Source organism: Diuraphis noxia, unplaced genomic scaffold (assembly GCF_037042655.1).
Source record: "Diuraphis noxia isolate RWA-SAM2 unplaced genomic scaffold, SU_Dnox_SAM2 contig0001, whole genome shotgun sequence".
Classification (NCBI taxonomy): Eukaryota; Metazoa; Arthropoda; class Insecta; order Hemiptera; family Aphididae; genus Diuraphis; species Diuraphis noxia.
In genome coordinates, this window is record NW_028301711.1 from 46,901,487 (window position 1) to 46,919,157 (window position 17,671).

A 17,671-nucleotide genomic window follows, 5' to 3' on the forward strand; every position below is an offset into this window, starting at 1 on the left:
TTCTCATCGTTCTCAAGGTAAGTGTTGGTAATTTGGTATCGAGCAAAAAGTTAATAACAATAATATGTGATTAAAATATATATTACTCAGTAGGTACTAACAAAATTGTAATGAAGTAAAAAATTAGATGTTTTAGGAAAAATTTAATTCAACCTAGCGTGTTATCGATCATTGGAAAATAAATTATGAATAATAAAAGCATATAAAAATATAAATATTTACTATTACTATAATACTATATACCTATATTTTAATAAAATGTATACTTTTTATTGTTACCTATACTGATGAGTAGGTAATAACTAATAACTAATAATGCTGACGGTAATATTTCATATTTTTCTATTTCAAATTTAAGTATTTAAAACATCAATCACAATGGCAAGCTAGACTTGACATGTCGACATTTACTGTGCTCAGATCGTTTACCTACTTTATTGTGTTTGAAATATGAATACAAATCTAATCTTTTCTCTAAATACAAAAAAATAGGTTTTTTTTTTTTTTTTTTTGAAGTAAAGTAAATCGGTAAGTAAATAGGTACCTATATTTATTCGAAAAGTGTTCAAATATTTTATAACATATCCGAATACCTATTAGGTATACATTGTAATTTAGTGATTGTATTCTAAATATTTTTCGCAAAAGTATACCTATCTATACGTAATAACCACGTCGGCATTCTGATTTTCTGAATATATTTTCTCCAATTAGGTATTCAAATTCGTATTCCGAATACGAAATAAAAGTATTATTCTAAAGCCGCGTGTGATGGAATACTACGGCATCGAGAAGAACCCGTCGTAGGACGTAGGTTACCATCCATAATTGTTATCTATATACAATTATAAATCTATAGAAATGATACCCAAGGGAGCTGGGCAGTTAATATACATTACAGTATAGCACAGAATACATCAGTGGCATTTATTATATAGGCCATGGGGAATAACATTATATTAGTTTATCAATTGTTTACCTCCATGCTATGTAATTTGATAAACTGTGTATCATAATATCATACAATTGATAATGGTTATCATTCAATGATTACTTAAAAAACTTATGTCAATACTGACAGTACTAAATAATCGGTTATATAGGTAATTAATTAATGTTTTAAAGTTTCGCCTAAAATCTATTTGATTTTAAAGTATGTTTTCCGTTAAATTTTCTAAACTTTATGTTTTGAGTCGTAAAACCAAATAATCCGTCTTCAAAAAAATACGTAAATTTTTATAGAACTTCAATGACTCAGTGGGCGACAGAAGGTGAGTTTAATAATTATTATTTCATCAAGATGTTATAAACAATCGTCGTATTTAATTCTTTGAATATGAAAAACGCTATGGTCTCCTGACATTAAAGACTTTAGTTTTATATTTTTGATTTTATTTATCATAAGTTATTTGAACTTAAATTTTGATGTTCTATACATTTTGATTTGACATAAATAAATAATTGTTTTCTTCACAATCTAGCCATTGTGGAACAAACCTCAGTAGTTTATTTTGTTACAACTGTTTTAGGTATGGTGAATAGTACACATTGGAATGAAAATAACCATGTTAAAATCTGAGACCATCCGTTCTCAAGAATGGGTGCCTTTTGTTACTCAACAAGTATTTACATTATATATTTCATTGAAACCTCAGATTGTATTACCATTATTTTTTAATTTTTAGCAAAGGCTTAGAAATTTAATTCAAATCAATGGTTACAATCTCTGTGATGATCCAGAATATACAGCTAATAAAACTTCATTTTATTACACATTACATTTAACAACAATGTGTGCTCCTTTATATACTAGTGAAAAGGTTTGTGGCCGTAATCCAAAATGGTCAAAAATGGATATTTGTACTTCAATTGGATCTGCTAAAGGTATTTAATTACTTAATTGTATTAAACTATTTTATTTTAATTTTTTTGCAATTATAACTAAGTATATTATGTACCTATACATTATAATGTATATACTAATTTTTCCAATGATAACAGAATTAATTAACATTGAACTATTGTCTATTCAATTATTTACTCTAATTTTACTTAAAAATAAGTCCACTGTAAATACAAATTCCAAAGCAATAAGTCTAGGTTTTATGTAAATTATATTTTAATATAAGTAATATACTACCTATTATTTACGCGGTGTGATAAAAAAATACACGGACTTTTCAAATAAAATTTTATTAACACAATATTATTCTAAATACACATAATCACCTTCAAAATAATCTCCCTGGGAAACAATACACCGTTACCATTTTCTTTTCCACTTTTGAAAACATTTCTGGTAGGCACTAATTGGAATATCCTTAAGATCGATCTCCATATTTTGTTTTTAGGTCTAGGAGAATTCACTGACTTCCACAGTTATGATTGATGCTTGGTTTCAATATCATACCTGTAAGTCCAAGTTCCATCACCTATAATAATAATATTTTTTTAAAGTCTAGGTCACCTTTTACTCTTTCAAAAAGTTCTTGAGTTGCTTGATGGTCTTTCGGTTTTGATTTTGTTCATCAGTTAAGAGATGAGAACAAATTTGGCTGCGATTTGGCTCATGCCCAATTCTTAGGTTTATTATTTCTTGGCACAAACCATCAGATATTCTGACATCTTCCGCAAGTTCTCTAATAGTTGATCAATGATTATTTCGAATAATTTCACGAACGCAAACAACATTTTCATTTGTCTTACTGGTGGAAGGTCTACCAGGTCATTTTTTATCCTTAACGGATGTTATACCTTCCTTAAACCGTTTAAACCACTCAAAACATATTGTTTGAGACAGGACATCATCTCCAAAAACTTGCTGCAAAAGTTTAAAAGTTTCACTAGAACTTTATTTAACTTAATTTAACACAAAATTTCATGCATGTTCTTCTATTCCTTCCATTACGAAATTCGACACATGACTGCAAAATTTTTTTGTAGAAATGCCATAAAATAAAAATAAATTTTGTTATCAGATTTAAACCAATGCTCAAATCCTCGTGTTAAGTTACTTTATCGAATTACATTATCGGAGTTTCATTATCTTAATTGATATAAATATTATTAACACAGTCCGGGCATTTTTTGAACAAACCTGGTAGATTTGAGTGCAATATAGTTTCATTATGAAAGATTTTGCTAAAATGTACATTTGTGTTAGTAAAAAGTGATTCAAACATTATATATTTTAATCAAAACTAGTATTACAGTAAAATTACCTAATTTTGGCTGTATTTATATCAAATATTGAGTCAGCATTTAAAAGTTTAATCAAATATACTGAGTGAAACAAATTAAAGTACCTATTTAAAAAATTAGATTAATTTACAAATATATTGTATATAAACCTACCCTATATCTTAATATTTGTAATATAAATTAAAAAAAAAATACAATATAATTAAATTTTATTATATTGCACAGTTAAATTAATGTATGGAGTTGAATGATATTATGTAAATCAAGAGTTATTTAGGATAGCATAATATCCAAATATATTTTGACATTTTTATAGTTTACCTTGTTGTTAAATATTATTTAAATTATTATCTATTACATTTGTAACCTAGGTGCTTAAATAAATATGCTTTAAATTTTAATATTTTTTCAAGAGATAGAATACTAATTAACTATGTTAACACGCAATCTAAGAAATTTGGCGGTGCCATCACCATTTCAACTAAACATATCCTTGTTGTTAAAAAAAATACAGCATCATTCAAGTACTTACAAGCAAACATAAATTCCATAATACACACCCTCACTATAGGCTAAGAAATATCTGTTATTTTACTATAATCTTAAATATCTATGATGGCTATCATCAAACACAATTATAAGTTATAATAAACTTCTCGCACACAAGCCATGACACTTTGTAACATTAGTAACTATTTTTCAATATATTCATTAGAGAAGAAAACTTTTAGTAGTAGGCATACTTAAATGTAGAGTTAAAATTAAAAGTATTTCCATAGCCGTAATTAAACTATTGATACATCCTATCAGATATTTTTTACAACATAGTGACCTTACATCAAAACGAGAATTGTAAAATTATTTTATTGAGAAGGAAAAACAGTAACGGCCATTGATCCGTATTTGGTTAATATGTACATTTTATGTTAGTAATAATATTATGTTAATTTAATAATTTTTTAGTTATGTTTTATAATTAAGTAACTTTGTTACTTTACAGCTGTTGTAATACGATTGTGGAAAACTACAGATGACCAAACTAAAGTTTTGTTTGTTTGGGGCATTGAATTAAGTGGTCTTTTATATATAACCCCAATGTCATTAGATCCAAAAATGTTTAATTCCAATTCTTTAGTATTTTGTATGACTGGAGGAAATTATACTGCTCCACATTGTATTGCTGAAGATCAGCCTACTTTAGCTCGAATTACTCATCTCACTTTACCTGTAAAAGATGTAAGAATAAGTGGTACGCTTTTACAACTGAAAAGGTACAATTCACTAAAATTTAACAATTTAACAATTTAAATTAATGTTTCTTTTTATTATAGAATGCATAGTATTCAACGTCTTACTAGTAAACAAAGAGAAGCAGCTACTTTATTAAAAGAAAAAGTAATTCAAGGTGAAATTGGTTTGAACGAAAATCGAACTGGAAGACATCAAAGTGCTACAATACGTAGATTGATGAACAAAGAAATTGGTCAAAAACCATCACGTCAAAGTATTCTATGTAGAAGAAAAGAAATTGAACTGGTTAAATTTAGAGTATTGTTACTGTGTCAAGAAAAATCTCGTAAAATAGTCATTCTTCGCAATAAAACTCAAACTAGTAAAACATTTTATGACGCAAATTTTATAAAAAGTAAGCTCATCTTCAATTAATACTATAATAAAAATTTACTAAAATGTTTACTATGAAGCTATGAACATATTGTATATTATGTATTATTTGGATTAGTTTATTCAAAACTGTTAAACTATATGTAAGTTATAAGTAAATTAACTGTTTTTAATTTTCTTAATTTTCATTATTACTCAATTAAAAAATATTTATATATTTTTTTTTTACAATATTTTCTTTATATTACATGAAAATATTTTAAATCATACTTATGTAGCATCAATTAAATGGAAGCTTTATTTCCATAAGTGAAAAATATGTTTTACTTCACACTATGGTTAGTTATATGATCTTTTCGTAAAATGGATTAATTTATTTTATCAATTTCATGTTGCACAAAGCTACTAATATTTTAATTACATTTTTTATTATTATCTACAATAGACTAGAGCCAGGGTTGGGTACCTGAAGCTGTTAACATATATTGTGGCTCAAAATGAATCAATATATCAAGAACCATAAAATATGAATTTTATTTTTAAAAAATGGAAAAATTCTATAGGTACCAACAAAAAAATGGCTTTTCCCCCCGAAAAGGTACCTGATCCTGGAGTAGAGGTACCAAGGAAACTAAAAACAATAAATAATGAATAATGATAAATAATCATTATTAAAACATTCATACTTGATACATATGTAAAATAAAAAATATGAATAGTTATATTTACAATATATTTTTAATGATATGAATAGTCATTATATAATATTCAAATATTAAATAAAACATTTTAAAGTAATTTATAATTTGTTAAGCTGGTTCAGATAATTTAAAGTTTAAACTTCAAAGTTGTAAAATCGAATCACTGCTGGCCTGTGTCAATTGTGTATATTTTTGAGGCAGTTAACAGGCGATCAATTACAATTTTAAAATCTATAACCCTTTAGTACTATTTATTACGTTTAGTAGCTCCTCTCCCCATAAATATGTCCCCATATTTCTTTCAACAACTTTTATTGCTCCTCAGAAAAAAATACATTCTTTAGATCCATATCCAATAAGTTTGGCCACCATTGGTATATTTGACCATGTAATTTGCTTGTACTACTTTTAACAATTAATTATTGACAAACACATTTTTCTTATAATTCAATATATTATTAGCTTTTATGTAAAATATCAGATAATTTTAAATTCTTATTTAATATAAAAACTCAATTTCAAATATAAAAATATGTTTACTATTCATGTTAATTTAAATTTAATTTGTAAAAATAACTGTACACTCATTTTTTACTTACTGGTATCATTTATTTCTCGAATATGTTTGATTGAGGATTTTAAAAATTTACGATGAAACCATATTAATATTTATAAACCTAAATTAAAAAAAAATCTTATTCTCTTGTAATTTTGTGTAGGATAAACCATCATATACCATTGTTATATATATTTTGTAACTACTATTATTAATAATACAAAACTTATGTTAACTAATATTTTTAAACACCTGTGTTTATTGTATTTTAACTAGACAACAAGCTGATTGAAATGAAAGAAACACTTTGCATCGATATCAATCAACTAAAACAATTGAGTAATACATCCAACTCAATTGACACATTGTCAGCACTAAATAGTCAACTCACTTATCGGAAAAAACAACTTGTTTCAGAACTTAATTTTATATACCCTATAACTGAGGTAAAAAATTAATTACTATATAGTTGTGAACTAATAGAAATTTTAAAATATAATAAAAATCATATAAACCTCAAAAATAAAATTCTAGTGAACTCTCTTAGTACCCAAACAAAAATATTTTTTTAAAGTTATACTATTCTTATCATGATGTTTATTATTTATTTAGAGTTGTATTTCTTTTAGATTTTTTTATGAGTAGTTAAAATAATTAAATTTAAAATATATTTATTTTGCTTACAATAAACTATATAAGATTCATATTTGCATATCAAAAAAAGTAATATTAAATACTAGTGCCAAAAAACCTCATTAAATGGTTTTAATTTAAATTTTGTAATTTTTACAGTTTATAATGCACAATCTTACTGTTTTATAATATAATGCATATTATATAACTTATCTTTTAACTTACAATGATTAGTAATTAGTTAATCTATTTATCATCACATAAATTATGACATTATATAGCTGAACCCGTGCACTTTGTAGCCTGTTAAAAATCCTATCTCTTTAATGGTCCATAGTTCATATTGTGTGTTAAATTCATTTCATGTGATGATGCTAGCATTATATTTTTATGCATAATGATAGATAGTGGTTAAAATATATTATAATCTTACAACGATATTCAATTTAGTATATCATTATGTAATTTTCTTCATTTTTTCAATATAATGTTGACAATTTAAATATTCAATTCAATGATATTTAGGCATAACACTTTCTAACTTGGCATATCTTCTGCCCGTATGTCTAATAAAATTCTGTACCAAATTTTGTCGCAATCGGTCCAGCTGTTTAAGAATGTATATAGGACTAGATACATAACAGATAAATATATATAACCATCACTAATAACAGAACAATAATAACCATCACTAAAGCAACCATTTATAAATAAACAAAAATGTCCATCCTAAAAATAGTCCAGCTGCTCTCGAGAGCACTTTTTTGTTTAAATGGTTACTTTTGACTACCAAAAAATCTTAATATTATTTATTTTGTTTTTTACTGCGCAGATGGCGCCATTTTAATTTCATCACGCCCTCATCATATTTCTCTAACCCGATAACTTTCTCAATTTTTTCATCCCTAAGAAACTTCTCCTGGCAATTATGACCCAAACAAAAAAAGAGTGAGCGAAATCGGTTCAGCCATTCTCAATTGATGAATTGTTATACATTTTTGTCTCCATTTTTATATATATATATATATATATATATATCTGTATAGATAAATCAACTATTGTGTTATTTATAAAATACAGTGAAAGTTGTCTTAATGGACACTATCAAACTGACTAAATAATAAATTCCTTAACAAAATCATAACTTATAAGCATCCTTATATATTTTGACCTGGCAATAACTGAGTTTTTCTATTACTGACACGCACAGAAATATTTCTTCCCATTAACTTCTTAAATAACAAAAATCTAAGTTCAAATACAAATCAATATTGCACATAGGTATAAATTGCAAATACTATGCATATAGTGTGAACTGCAAGATGTAAAGAAACAAGTACCACTGATTACAATAGGTACTCCTGTATGGCCAATTATGTAACTTTGTTTATTTATAAATATATTTGTATTAATGTTTGTGTGTATCTATATTTATTATCAGTGTATGGTTTACATAACTATCCGTTGTCCGTTATATACAATTTTCACTGCACTTAATGATTTTCAACTATATTTTTTCTTTCTTCATTACTTTTAAATTGTAAATTTCTTTTGACTAACCAAATCTTTTACATATTATATATTTTGATACAAAAATAACATTTATTAGATTATTGTAAGATCTATAATTTTAACAAATTATATTTATTTTTATTTAATTATAAATAGGTAATATTTTAGAATAATGAATTACTTATATTTTGTTATTATTATTATTTGTTTGTATTCAACTTAACTTCAGTGACAAGTGCCTTTGCTTACTAACTTTATTTTATTAATTAATTACATTTTCACGCTAAATATGTACAAAAATATAATAATACTATTTGTTAATTGATCTTGAACTAGGGCCAATTAATTTTTTTATTATTGTGTTAGACTAATCATTAACTATTTTTTTTTTTTTACACTAAAGTATTCAAACAAATGTTTAAACTGTTATGAACTTCCAGGTCAATGAAAATATTTCAATATGTGATGTTCACCTTCCAAATTCAGAAAACTTTGATGGCTGCAACGATATTCAATTGAGTATCGGTCTGGGTTACGTTGCCCATTTAATTATTATGATTTCCTATTTTCTAAATATTCCATTAAGATATCCTATTAACCATATAGGATCACGTAGTAAAATTATTGATCATATTTCATTAGATATACAGGATAGGGAACGACTGTAAGTTTAAACAATAAAATATATTATATGTATATTTTAACTAGTAATTTTATTTTTAGGTTTCCTTTGTTTGGTCGTACCAAAGCTCGATTAGAATTTAATTATGCTGTTTATTTGCTGAACAAAAATATTGCCCAACTCCGATGGTACAATGGTTACAGTACTAACGACTTGCGTACAACTTTATACAATTGTTTAGTTTTGTTGCAACCACAATCAAGTTTGTACGTTTATGTTTTTTCTTCAATTATGTGCACAATAAAGTTTACCTAGTTATGAATGTATTTTTCAATAATAATTATACCTAGTTTGTATTAATACATAATGGTAACATAACCACTAATATATATTATGATAAATTTATAAGGATGTCATAACTACATAATATGTTGTCTCTGTCTAACTTATAGTACATCAAATCTAAATATACTAAAATTTTAATACAGTTAATTTAAATTTGATATAAAATTTTATTCATGATACATTTTTCAAAAATAATACTAACTGTACTTTAGCAAAAAGTTTTATTTCATATTTAAAAAAAATTATCTGAATTTTAAAAAATTAAGAATTTAAGTTATATTATTTTAAAATAAAAAAATACGAAAAAACTTTTTGCTAAAGCACAGTTAATATTGTTTTCTAAAAAATTGATCTTAAACAAGTTTTTTTTTAAATCAATTATAAATAACTGTTGTAAAAATGTATTACATAGTTTTGCCATGTTACATTTTAGTATACTTGTCTGTTTGACAGAGATAATGTCATCTAAATTTACAAATTAATTTATTATCTATAAAATATTTAAACCTCTAATTTATTACAATATTATGAAATAATTAATTTCTCATTATTATTACTTATACAGTAAAACCTCACTAAGACGGATCTTCGGTAAGATGGAAACCCCGGTATTACGGAAAATTTTTTTGGTCCCGTTTCAAATTACATATAATTTTATCCCGCTAAGACGGAAACTTCGCCAAACCAGAAACGGACACATTTTTGTAATGAAAGTTGATGAAAACACTCACTAAGACGGAAATACAACATGATTTTCATGTAATAAATTTATTATCGTATTGTCAATACCCATAGATAATCAATATATAAGCGCGTACGATGATATTAAAAACTAATAAGATCGATATGTATACAGAATACACTATACAACATTACTATCTGATTTGCTTGGTTCAGTATCAAATCGTATATTGTTATGTTCGTATCGTTCGTAATCTTTAATTCAATTCAATTTTTTCAACCCCGTCAAGACAGAAACCCCATTGGCACGAAAATATTTCATGGCACCGTACAATTCCGTCTTATCAAGGTTTTACTGTACTTAATACTTAGTATTTTTTTCTAATCAACTATTGTTAAATCTTTTAGACTAAAATTACAAACTTCGAAATTCACATCTTCAAATTCATCATTAGAATCTTCTATAAACATACCACCAAGATCTTCCAGAGATGTTTATAAAGAAGATACTAGTAGTTCAGACGATTCAAAAATAAAACAATTGACTCACTCTTCATCAGATCCGTCACTAGCTGATGATAAAACACAAACACATAATGATTTTAACTCATCATAACATTTATTAAAATAAGATCATGTGTGAGATCACTCAGTTAATATTGGCCAATGTTACCGACTGTTATATTAATTAAACATTTTAAGACTGGTCTGTTTGATTACTAAGTAATTTTTTAATTCATTATTCTTATTATCATTTATTATATTATTTTATAATATAATAACTGCATAATATTTAATTACTATTTATTTATAACCAAACTGAATGCAATTACTATTATTTATGAGTATTCATCTTTTATTAGTTTTTTATAATATACTTTCACAAATATTCAACAGTGTAAAAATATATTTTTAAATTATTATTTAGTATGTATGATGATACTTATCAGTTATTTCATTATTTTTAATGTTAAGTAGCTTCTTGCAAGTTAATTTTTCTTCAGAAAATTGAATTTTGAAAATGTTAAAAAGTAAATAGTAATAAGATACTTTTTAAGGATTTCAATTATAGATAGTAACAACCATCCTTCTTACCTTATATAGTAAACTCTACCGATTTTTATAATTAGTAAGCTTCCGAGGTTAACATTATGTTTATAGGAAATATGTCAACTTTCCCTGGTCAACATTATATTTACCCGAAAGAAAAATTCAAGTTGTCCTGAATTGTTTTAAAATTATGTTTCAAAATAATAATGATGACACAGATCAATAAATATACACCTAAAAAATTTTAAAATCTGTAAATTTGTATAATTTATAAAAACTAAATCATTATTATATACCATAATAGAATAATTTCAATGATTAATTTATTTTAAATAAAACTTAAATGTGTATTCAATTTTAAATATTTGTTTGTTCATATTATTATAAACATTAAATTATAATGTATAAACAAAGTTATATTACAAACTCAAGAGAGTTTACAAATAAGCTTTGGAACTGAAAAATGTAGACCTGGAAGTATTTACAAGTAATTAAAACCGAGAGAGTTTACAATCAACTTATAAATTTATTCTATAAATATGTATAATTTATGAATTATATTAAGAATACAATGTATGATAACTTTATTTAAGCCAGGGGTTTCCATTTTTTCCCCTAAAAGTCAGTTGAATTTGTTTACAAAGATAATGAAGTTTTAAATAAGAATAATCTTATTATTTTACAATTTTATAATAATGTTAGCTTCATAATTTAATGAAAAAAAAAAATTTTAATATATTCTGTTACTGATTGAAGAGTTTGGAATTGCTTGTCTTTTAATAATTAAAAGAAAGTTAAAAAATTCAAACTAATATATTTTTTAAATATTAGTAAGCTTAGTAGACCAGTTCAAACACTTTGATATACCTAGATTGGAGACTACTGGTTTAGATTATAGTATTGTATGAATTGATGGCATATTTTAATCTTAGAATTATATTATTTTGTTATTCAATTACACAATATTAAATGATTTCCATGCTCAATTTATATGAACAACATTCTCACGTCAATTTTTTTAAACTCAAAATAATGTATAAAATATGCTTAAAATTGCATGACCATTTTCACCCACTTAATAATAAACTAAATAAATATTATCTTAGCTTTAATTAACATAGCACTGTAAGCTTTTAATGTTGATCTATCTTTATTCGTGCTTTTACATAAAAAATCCTTTAAGCGGATATCAGCGAATTATTTGTTTTCTCTCTCTGACTCACACATAACGTAGACAAAACGCATTTACACAGAATCATTTTCTCTATGTCTTTAAGTAATTTTAAAGTAAATTTTTATTACAAAAAAGATAGAGAATAATATTTTTGAGGGAATGACATTTCGATTTTATATTTTACTTTCAAAATAAACAAAAAAATACTGTACATTTAAATGATGTTTAAATTATTTAGAGACAATATTTTTTTTTTTTTGTGTGTTGTAACCACAGCGCGACGGAGGGGGCACTTCACTCCTGGTTGGCCGTCCTTCCTCTTCGCCTCCGTATCATTTATTAAATAAACATCCAAAAATACAATTAATAAAAACAACAAACAGCAAAATAGGGGGCTTCTAACCCCCTTGTTTCGGCCTCCGCCCACATTTTACCAACTTAACAAATTAACTAACTTAATTTATAATTGCTTTTTGTCTCTTCCTTTCCTCCTCCTCCTTGGTTGCGAGTATTGCATTGACATAATTTTTAACCGCACTCCATTTCTCCTTGGTCTGGAGCATACAACCAACTATCGTTTCTGGTTCCATTTGGCTTCCTAGTGTAACTTCGAGATCTCTCCTTTGTCTCCACCATCTGTCGCACTGGAAGAATATGTGCACAGCATCATCCGAGTTAGCTCTACAATTTACACATATGGGATAGAGACAATATTTAGACAAATCGATATGTCATTCCCTCAAAAATATTATTCTCTATCTTGTTTGTAATGGGAGATTTTACTCTAAAATTACTTAGTCAGAAAAAATGTGTTTTGTCTATGTAATGAGTGAGCTAGAAAGAGAAAACAAACAGTGCGCTGACATCCTTTTAAATGTTCTTATTAAATAAAAAATAAAAATAAATCAAGTTTTTTTATTAGCCAACCTAGATTTTATCAACTTCAAAATCAACCTGAATTTAACTTACAGTAAATTTAGTTTTATAATAATTACCTTGAACTATTTTTAAAATAATGTTTTGTCAAAAATTTCAAATTTTTTTTTAAATTTAATTTTATTTCATAAAATATAATTGTATAAAATATTTCATCTACAAAAATCACAAATTAACAATAAACTTTTTTTATTTAGTTTTATAAATAGAATTTTTTTTTGTCTGAATATTATAACACAATATACCTATTTAGTTACTCCCTATAAATTGTTTATTTTTACCTTGTTAATATTTGTAAGAATTTATTTTTTTATTTAAAACAAAATATTAGGTAATAAATATTTTTTTTTTTTATTAATGCATATATTGATATGTGTTTTTATAATTAACTACCTACAGTGCCAGATTGGGAAGAAATTACTTACCGGGCTGTCCACCTAGACCGGCCCAAGTTCCTAAACAATCTTTTTCTTAACCTATACAAATTTTATTAGTATATAACAAGATTTAATTTACAGACCCTTAATGTAAATACAAGCACTACTATTTCTTTCTCTAATTTTAAATTAACATTTAAACACTAGGTATTATAATGTTATACAAAAAACATGAGTAAAACTTTAATAGTTTATAATTGTAATTATTATTAAACAATATTATTGTAAAATGTTAAAAAATAAAAATAAATATTATGTCACATAATTTTCAAATTAGTAAATTTTTTAATAAACTTCTTTTATTAGCTATTACTATTATATATTAGACTCTATGACGTCTTCATTTTTGATGTTTTGTAAAATGTCTTTATTCTCAATATTCATTTATAAAAATGTATCCATTTTGTCTTGCCATAAACAATTTCTTAGTCTATTTAGTATTTTTCGGCACCACCTGGATGTTTTTTAGTAGGAATAGGGAATGACATTGTAGAACAAATTTAAAATTATGTATTAAAAAATTAAAAACAATAAAAACTTAAAATGGCAACAGTAACAGTAATAACGTATTCCTGAAATACTAATGGCAATACTGCTAAAACCATGAGAACAATAACTGTAAAATGGGAAATTTACAAAACTTATTATACTGTAATATATTATTTCTATCTAAAGCCGTGGTGACCATACTGATAACTCTAACCATGGTTTTTTATTAGCTTATAGCTGTCATTATATCAATATACAATTTTTATTATAGATTATATTTTAAAATCACATTTTTGTCTTTTGATATAAAATAAACTATAGATAAGATATTTCCACTGATTCAAAATTTCATCAAACCGGCCCAAATCTTTCCAATTGTTAACGGTCCACCGGGTGTTGCTCGGTAGCCCGCCGGCTCAATCTGGGCCTGAATACCAAGATCATTTTTATTTATAGACCAGTAGACTACTGTAGTTTATTGTTAAAGATGGGTGATGTATACTGGTTATTTTCTTTTTTCATAATATGACAAATAAACATATTGAATAGTGAAAACATGTTTAAATAAAATAAAAACATAATTATTTCTATAATGATTATTACAATAAATACATCTTTAAATATTATTAAAAATATTATGAATAAAAGTTGAGCAATTGCAAAATATTTTTCAGGTTTATCATAAAAAGTTATCATTATAAATAACTTACTATTTTTATACATTTAAAATTTATTAAAAATGAGTGACTATCCTTTTTTTTATTTAAAGTTTTCCTGACAAGTTGTCTAACTTATGATTATCCAAATAGTTAATAATTATTATTATAACTGTTATAAACTAAATATAAATCACTGGTGGTAAATCTTTAAAATTATAAATAGAATAAAATTTGTTAGGTACATATATAACCCAGGGCGAATAGTGGCCAAGAAATAAGAATTTTCAAGATAAACTGGATCATACTATATTATTATTAATTATTAGTCTAGGGCTAGGATTTATATGCAATAAAAAATTGTAAAATATGCATTTTATTTACCAAAATATGCAAAAACAAATTTTTATTATTATTTATTATAATTCATAATTTTTTATTACTTATTATTAGCTCATATTATTACATTAAATATTAGTTGAATTATACGTAACTTGGCACTTTCACTTTGAACTTTTGGCATACCTACTGGACACTGTTATTAAAACCATTCAAATTATTAAGTATAAACGTCTGCACATTTACGCAACACACGACGTACCAATACAATTTTTCTGTGCTATCCCAATGTATAACAATGTGTAAGTAATTCTACCAGTCGTCCAACCAATGATAAGGCAACGAACGGATATTATCTGACCTAAGATAAAATGGGTAGTATTAATGCTATATATTTACGAAAATTCAACGGATAAACCAAAAACTGTCGGTTTCGTGAAGTACCATTTAAAATTAACAATAACTTATAAAAATTAAAAATGTTAGTAAAAAATTTCAAATTCTAAAAAAATCTATGAATATGCAATTATATGCATTATGTCCAAAATATGCAAAAAAAAATTGGTCCTATTTAAATGAGAATAAGCCAAATCGTCGACAAATCTGACAACCAATAAATTTGGACTAAATGAAAAAAACTTGCAAATGCATATAAATCCTAGCCCTAATTATTACAATACCTAGTGGCTAGTATATATTTATATTTTACAGCATTTATGATTAGACACAGAAAGTATGTACAACATGTTGAGATTTGTAGATTATTAGACAATAACTTAAAATGTATCAAAATGTTTAGAAAATGTTGTTGTGTATATTAAGTAAATCATAATTGCAAGGATTTACTTCCAGTGATTTATATTTAGCTTATAATTTGTATTTAGTAATATACTCGTATTAGTATACAATAAAAAATTTAAATCATCAAATCCATAAGAAGAATATTTCTAAATTAGGGAAGTTCAACAAAATAACTAACACTCATCATTTAAATATCTAATTTGTCTAAATATGAACTTAAAATGTCTATAAAAAAAATTGTGTTAGTATAATTTTTAGATTTTTGGTTCCAGTATGATCTATTTATGAGAAGCCTTATATTATATTTTCAAACTATACTTAATACATTTTTAACTAAAAATAAATTTGCAAATTTCATAATAATAATAATTATTATTATTTTGATCTTCAATGTTCAAACGTTTGTAAAAAAATTTCTCAGTATTTTAGACAGTCTTTATTTGCTGTGTTTCAATTGTACATTGTATTTTTAATATATTTAAATTGCCAAAAGAAAAATATATGTAAGGTTTTGAATCAATTTTTCAAGCCTTGAGATCCTAATTTGTTTATCAACACTTAAAAAAATTATAACTTTATATGTCTTAAAAATTATCTAACTATTTTTAAAATGACCTAATTTACCATAATCAATATTATACATTTGAATTTACAATTGCTTCAGAATGAAAACAATTGAACTTCAATCGCATTTAAAAATGATAGCAACATTGGATAAAATTTTTATTTTTTTTTTTTATTAAACGAAATACGCCCTTGGCGACATAGGCCATTGGGTTACAAAATTTTTATTTCATTGGGTTAAAATTACATTATTAACAACTATATTATTTACAATTTTTATATTTTATTATTGGATAAAATTGTTTTCTTAAGAAATAAACATTGTGTTATATACTTATGAGTTATGACTGTTGTAAAGAATCTTCTATCAAATTTCCAAACCTATTACAATTTATAAAAAAAATTTATAATTCTCCATACTAGCTATTGAGTCCCATGCTTTTTGATACTTTTAAATACTAGCACACACTCAACATCAAAAATATGTTTATTGAAAATTATGAATTGTTCAATATTTACTTATTTACTTCAGGTACTAATATATACTATAAACTTATATGAAATTACACAATTACTTAAATATAACTAATGTACCTAGTTAAAAAATAGCTAAAAATTAAAAAATAGTTGTAATTTAATAACTTCAAATTGTATATGTGATAAGTGTTTTCAAAAAAGTTTTCTAAAATAAAGAAAGTATTATGTAAAATGAAGTATTAACATTTAATTAACAAAAAATGCAATATTTGTTTGACAGTACAACTAAAGTATATGCCATTACAATTTTCTTAAATATTAGACAAGTTCAATAATAAGTAAATAAAAAAAATATATTATACAATTGAATGCAATAATTAATCATATATAATTATTTAAATATTTATCAAAATCATAAATTTTGGTTAAACAAAATTGTAACCAATCATAAAAATCTACTTAAAAAAACAAAATTATTAATTGTTACTAAAGCTTAGAGTTTTATACTAATGTATATTACTATTATTACTAAAACAAGGTAGTTTTATCAATTTAATTCTTAACAATTTAAATGTTATATAACTATATCCTCTTTGTTATTAGATGACAAAAATCTAGTTACTAAAATATTCCTAGTAACAGTATATTTATACTTATTAGATCAATACAGCTCTCTACAATACTTTTAGTACTAATCAATGAAGTATGAATAGTTAATATTTCTCACATATAGACTTTTTAAGATTTTCATGCAATATTATATAACTTATTATTACTGTTGGGGGGCTATTATTTAGAGTATTTCTGTTATTGATGAAGGTTTCTTGCTGACTACATTAGATATGATTTATGTGTAATTAATAAAACAATTTAT

At 24.7% G+C, this 17,671-nt stretch overlaps 1 protein-coding gene and 1 long non-coding RNA gene across 2 annotated transcripts; one reads left to right on the forward strand and one right to left on the reverse strand.

The window, feature by feature from the left end:
- The first annotated feature begins 1,059 nt into the window (after window positions 1–1,059).
- Uvrag (UV-resistance associated gene) lies at window positions 1,060–13,737 on the forward strand. The gene is made up of 9 exons (XM_015518215.2): window positions 1,060–1,271; window positions 1,530–1,622; window positions 1,686–1,884; window positions 4,202–4,472; window positions 4,533–4,846; window positions 6,358–6,527; window positions 8,667–8,890; window positions 8,950–9,114; window positions 10,283–13,737. Exons 2-9 carry the CDS (start codon window positions 1,554–1,556, stop codon window positions 10,488–10,490), a joined length of 1,620 nt encoding a protein of 539 aa, XP_015373701.2. The 5' UTR covers window positions 1,060–1,271; window positions 1,530–1,553; the 3' UTR covers window positions 10,491–13,737.
- LOC149060781 (uncharacterized) lies at window positions 2,178–2,584 on the reverse strand. The gene is made up of 2 exons (XR_016189521.1): window positions 2,468–2,584; window positions 2,178–2,410 (listed from the first exon to the last, which is right to left on the reverse strand). It is a non-coding gene; the product is annotated as an uncharacterized LOC149060781 (long non-coding RNA).
- Window positions 13,738–17,671: the final 3,934 nt, after the last annotated feature.

What these genes read in the sequence shown, in the direction of transcription:
- Uvrag (XM_015518215.2), top strand. Translation starts at nt 1,554, where the DNA reads ATGAAAATAACCATGTTAAAATCTGAGACCATCCGTTCTCAAGAATGG. An exon ending in ACGCTTTTACAACTGAAAAG is followed by an intron (nt 4,473 to 4,532) that starts GTACAATTCACT and finishes TTTTTATTATAG; the next exon opens with AATGCATAGTATTCAACGTC. An exon ending in TGACGCAAATTTTATAAAAA is followed by an intron (nt 4,847 to 6,357) that starts GTAAGCTCATCT and finishes TATTTTAACTAG; the next exon opens with ACAACAAGCTGATTGAAATG.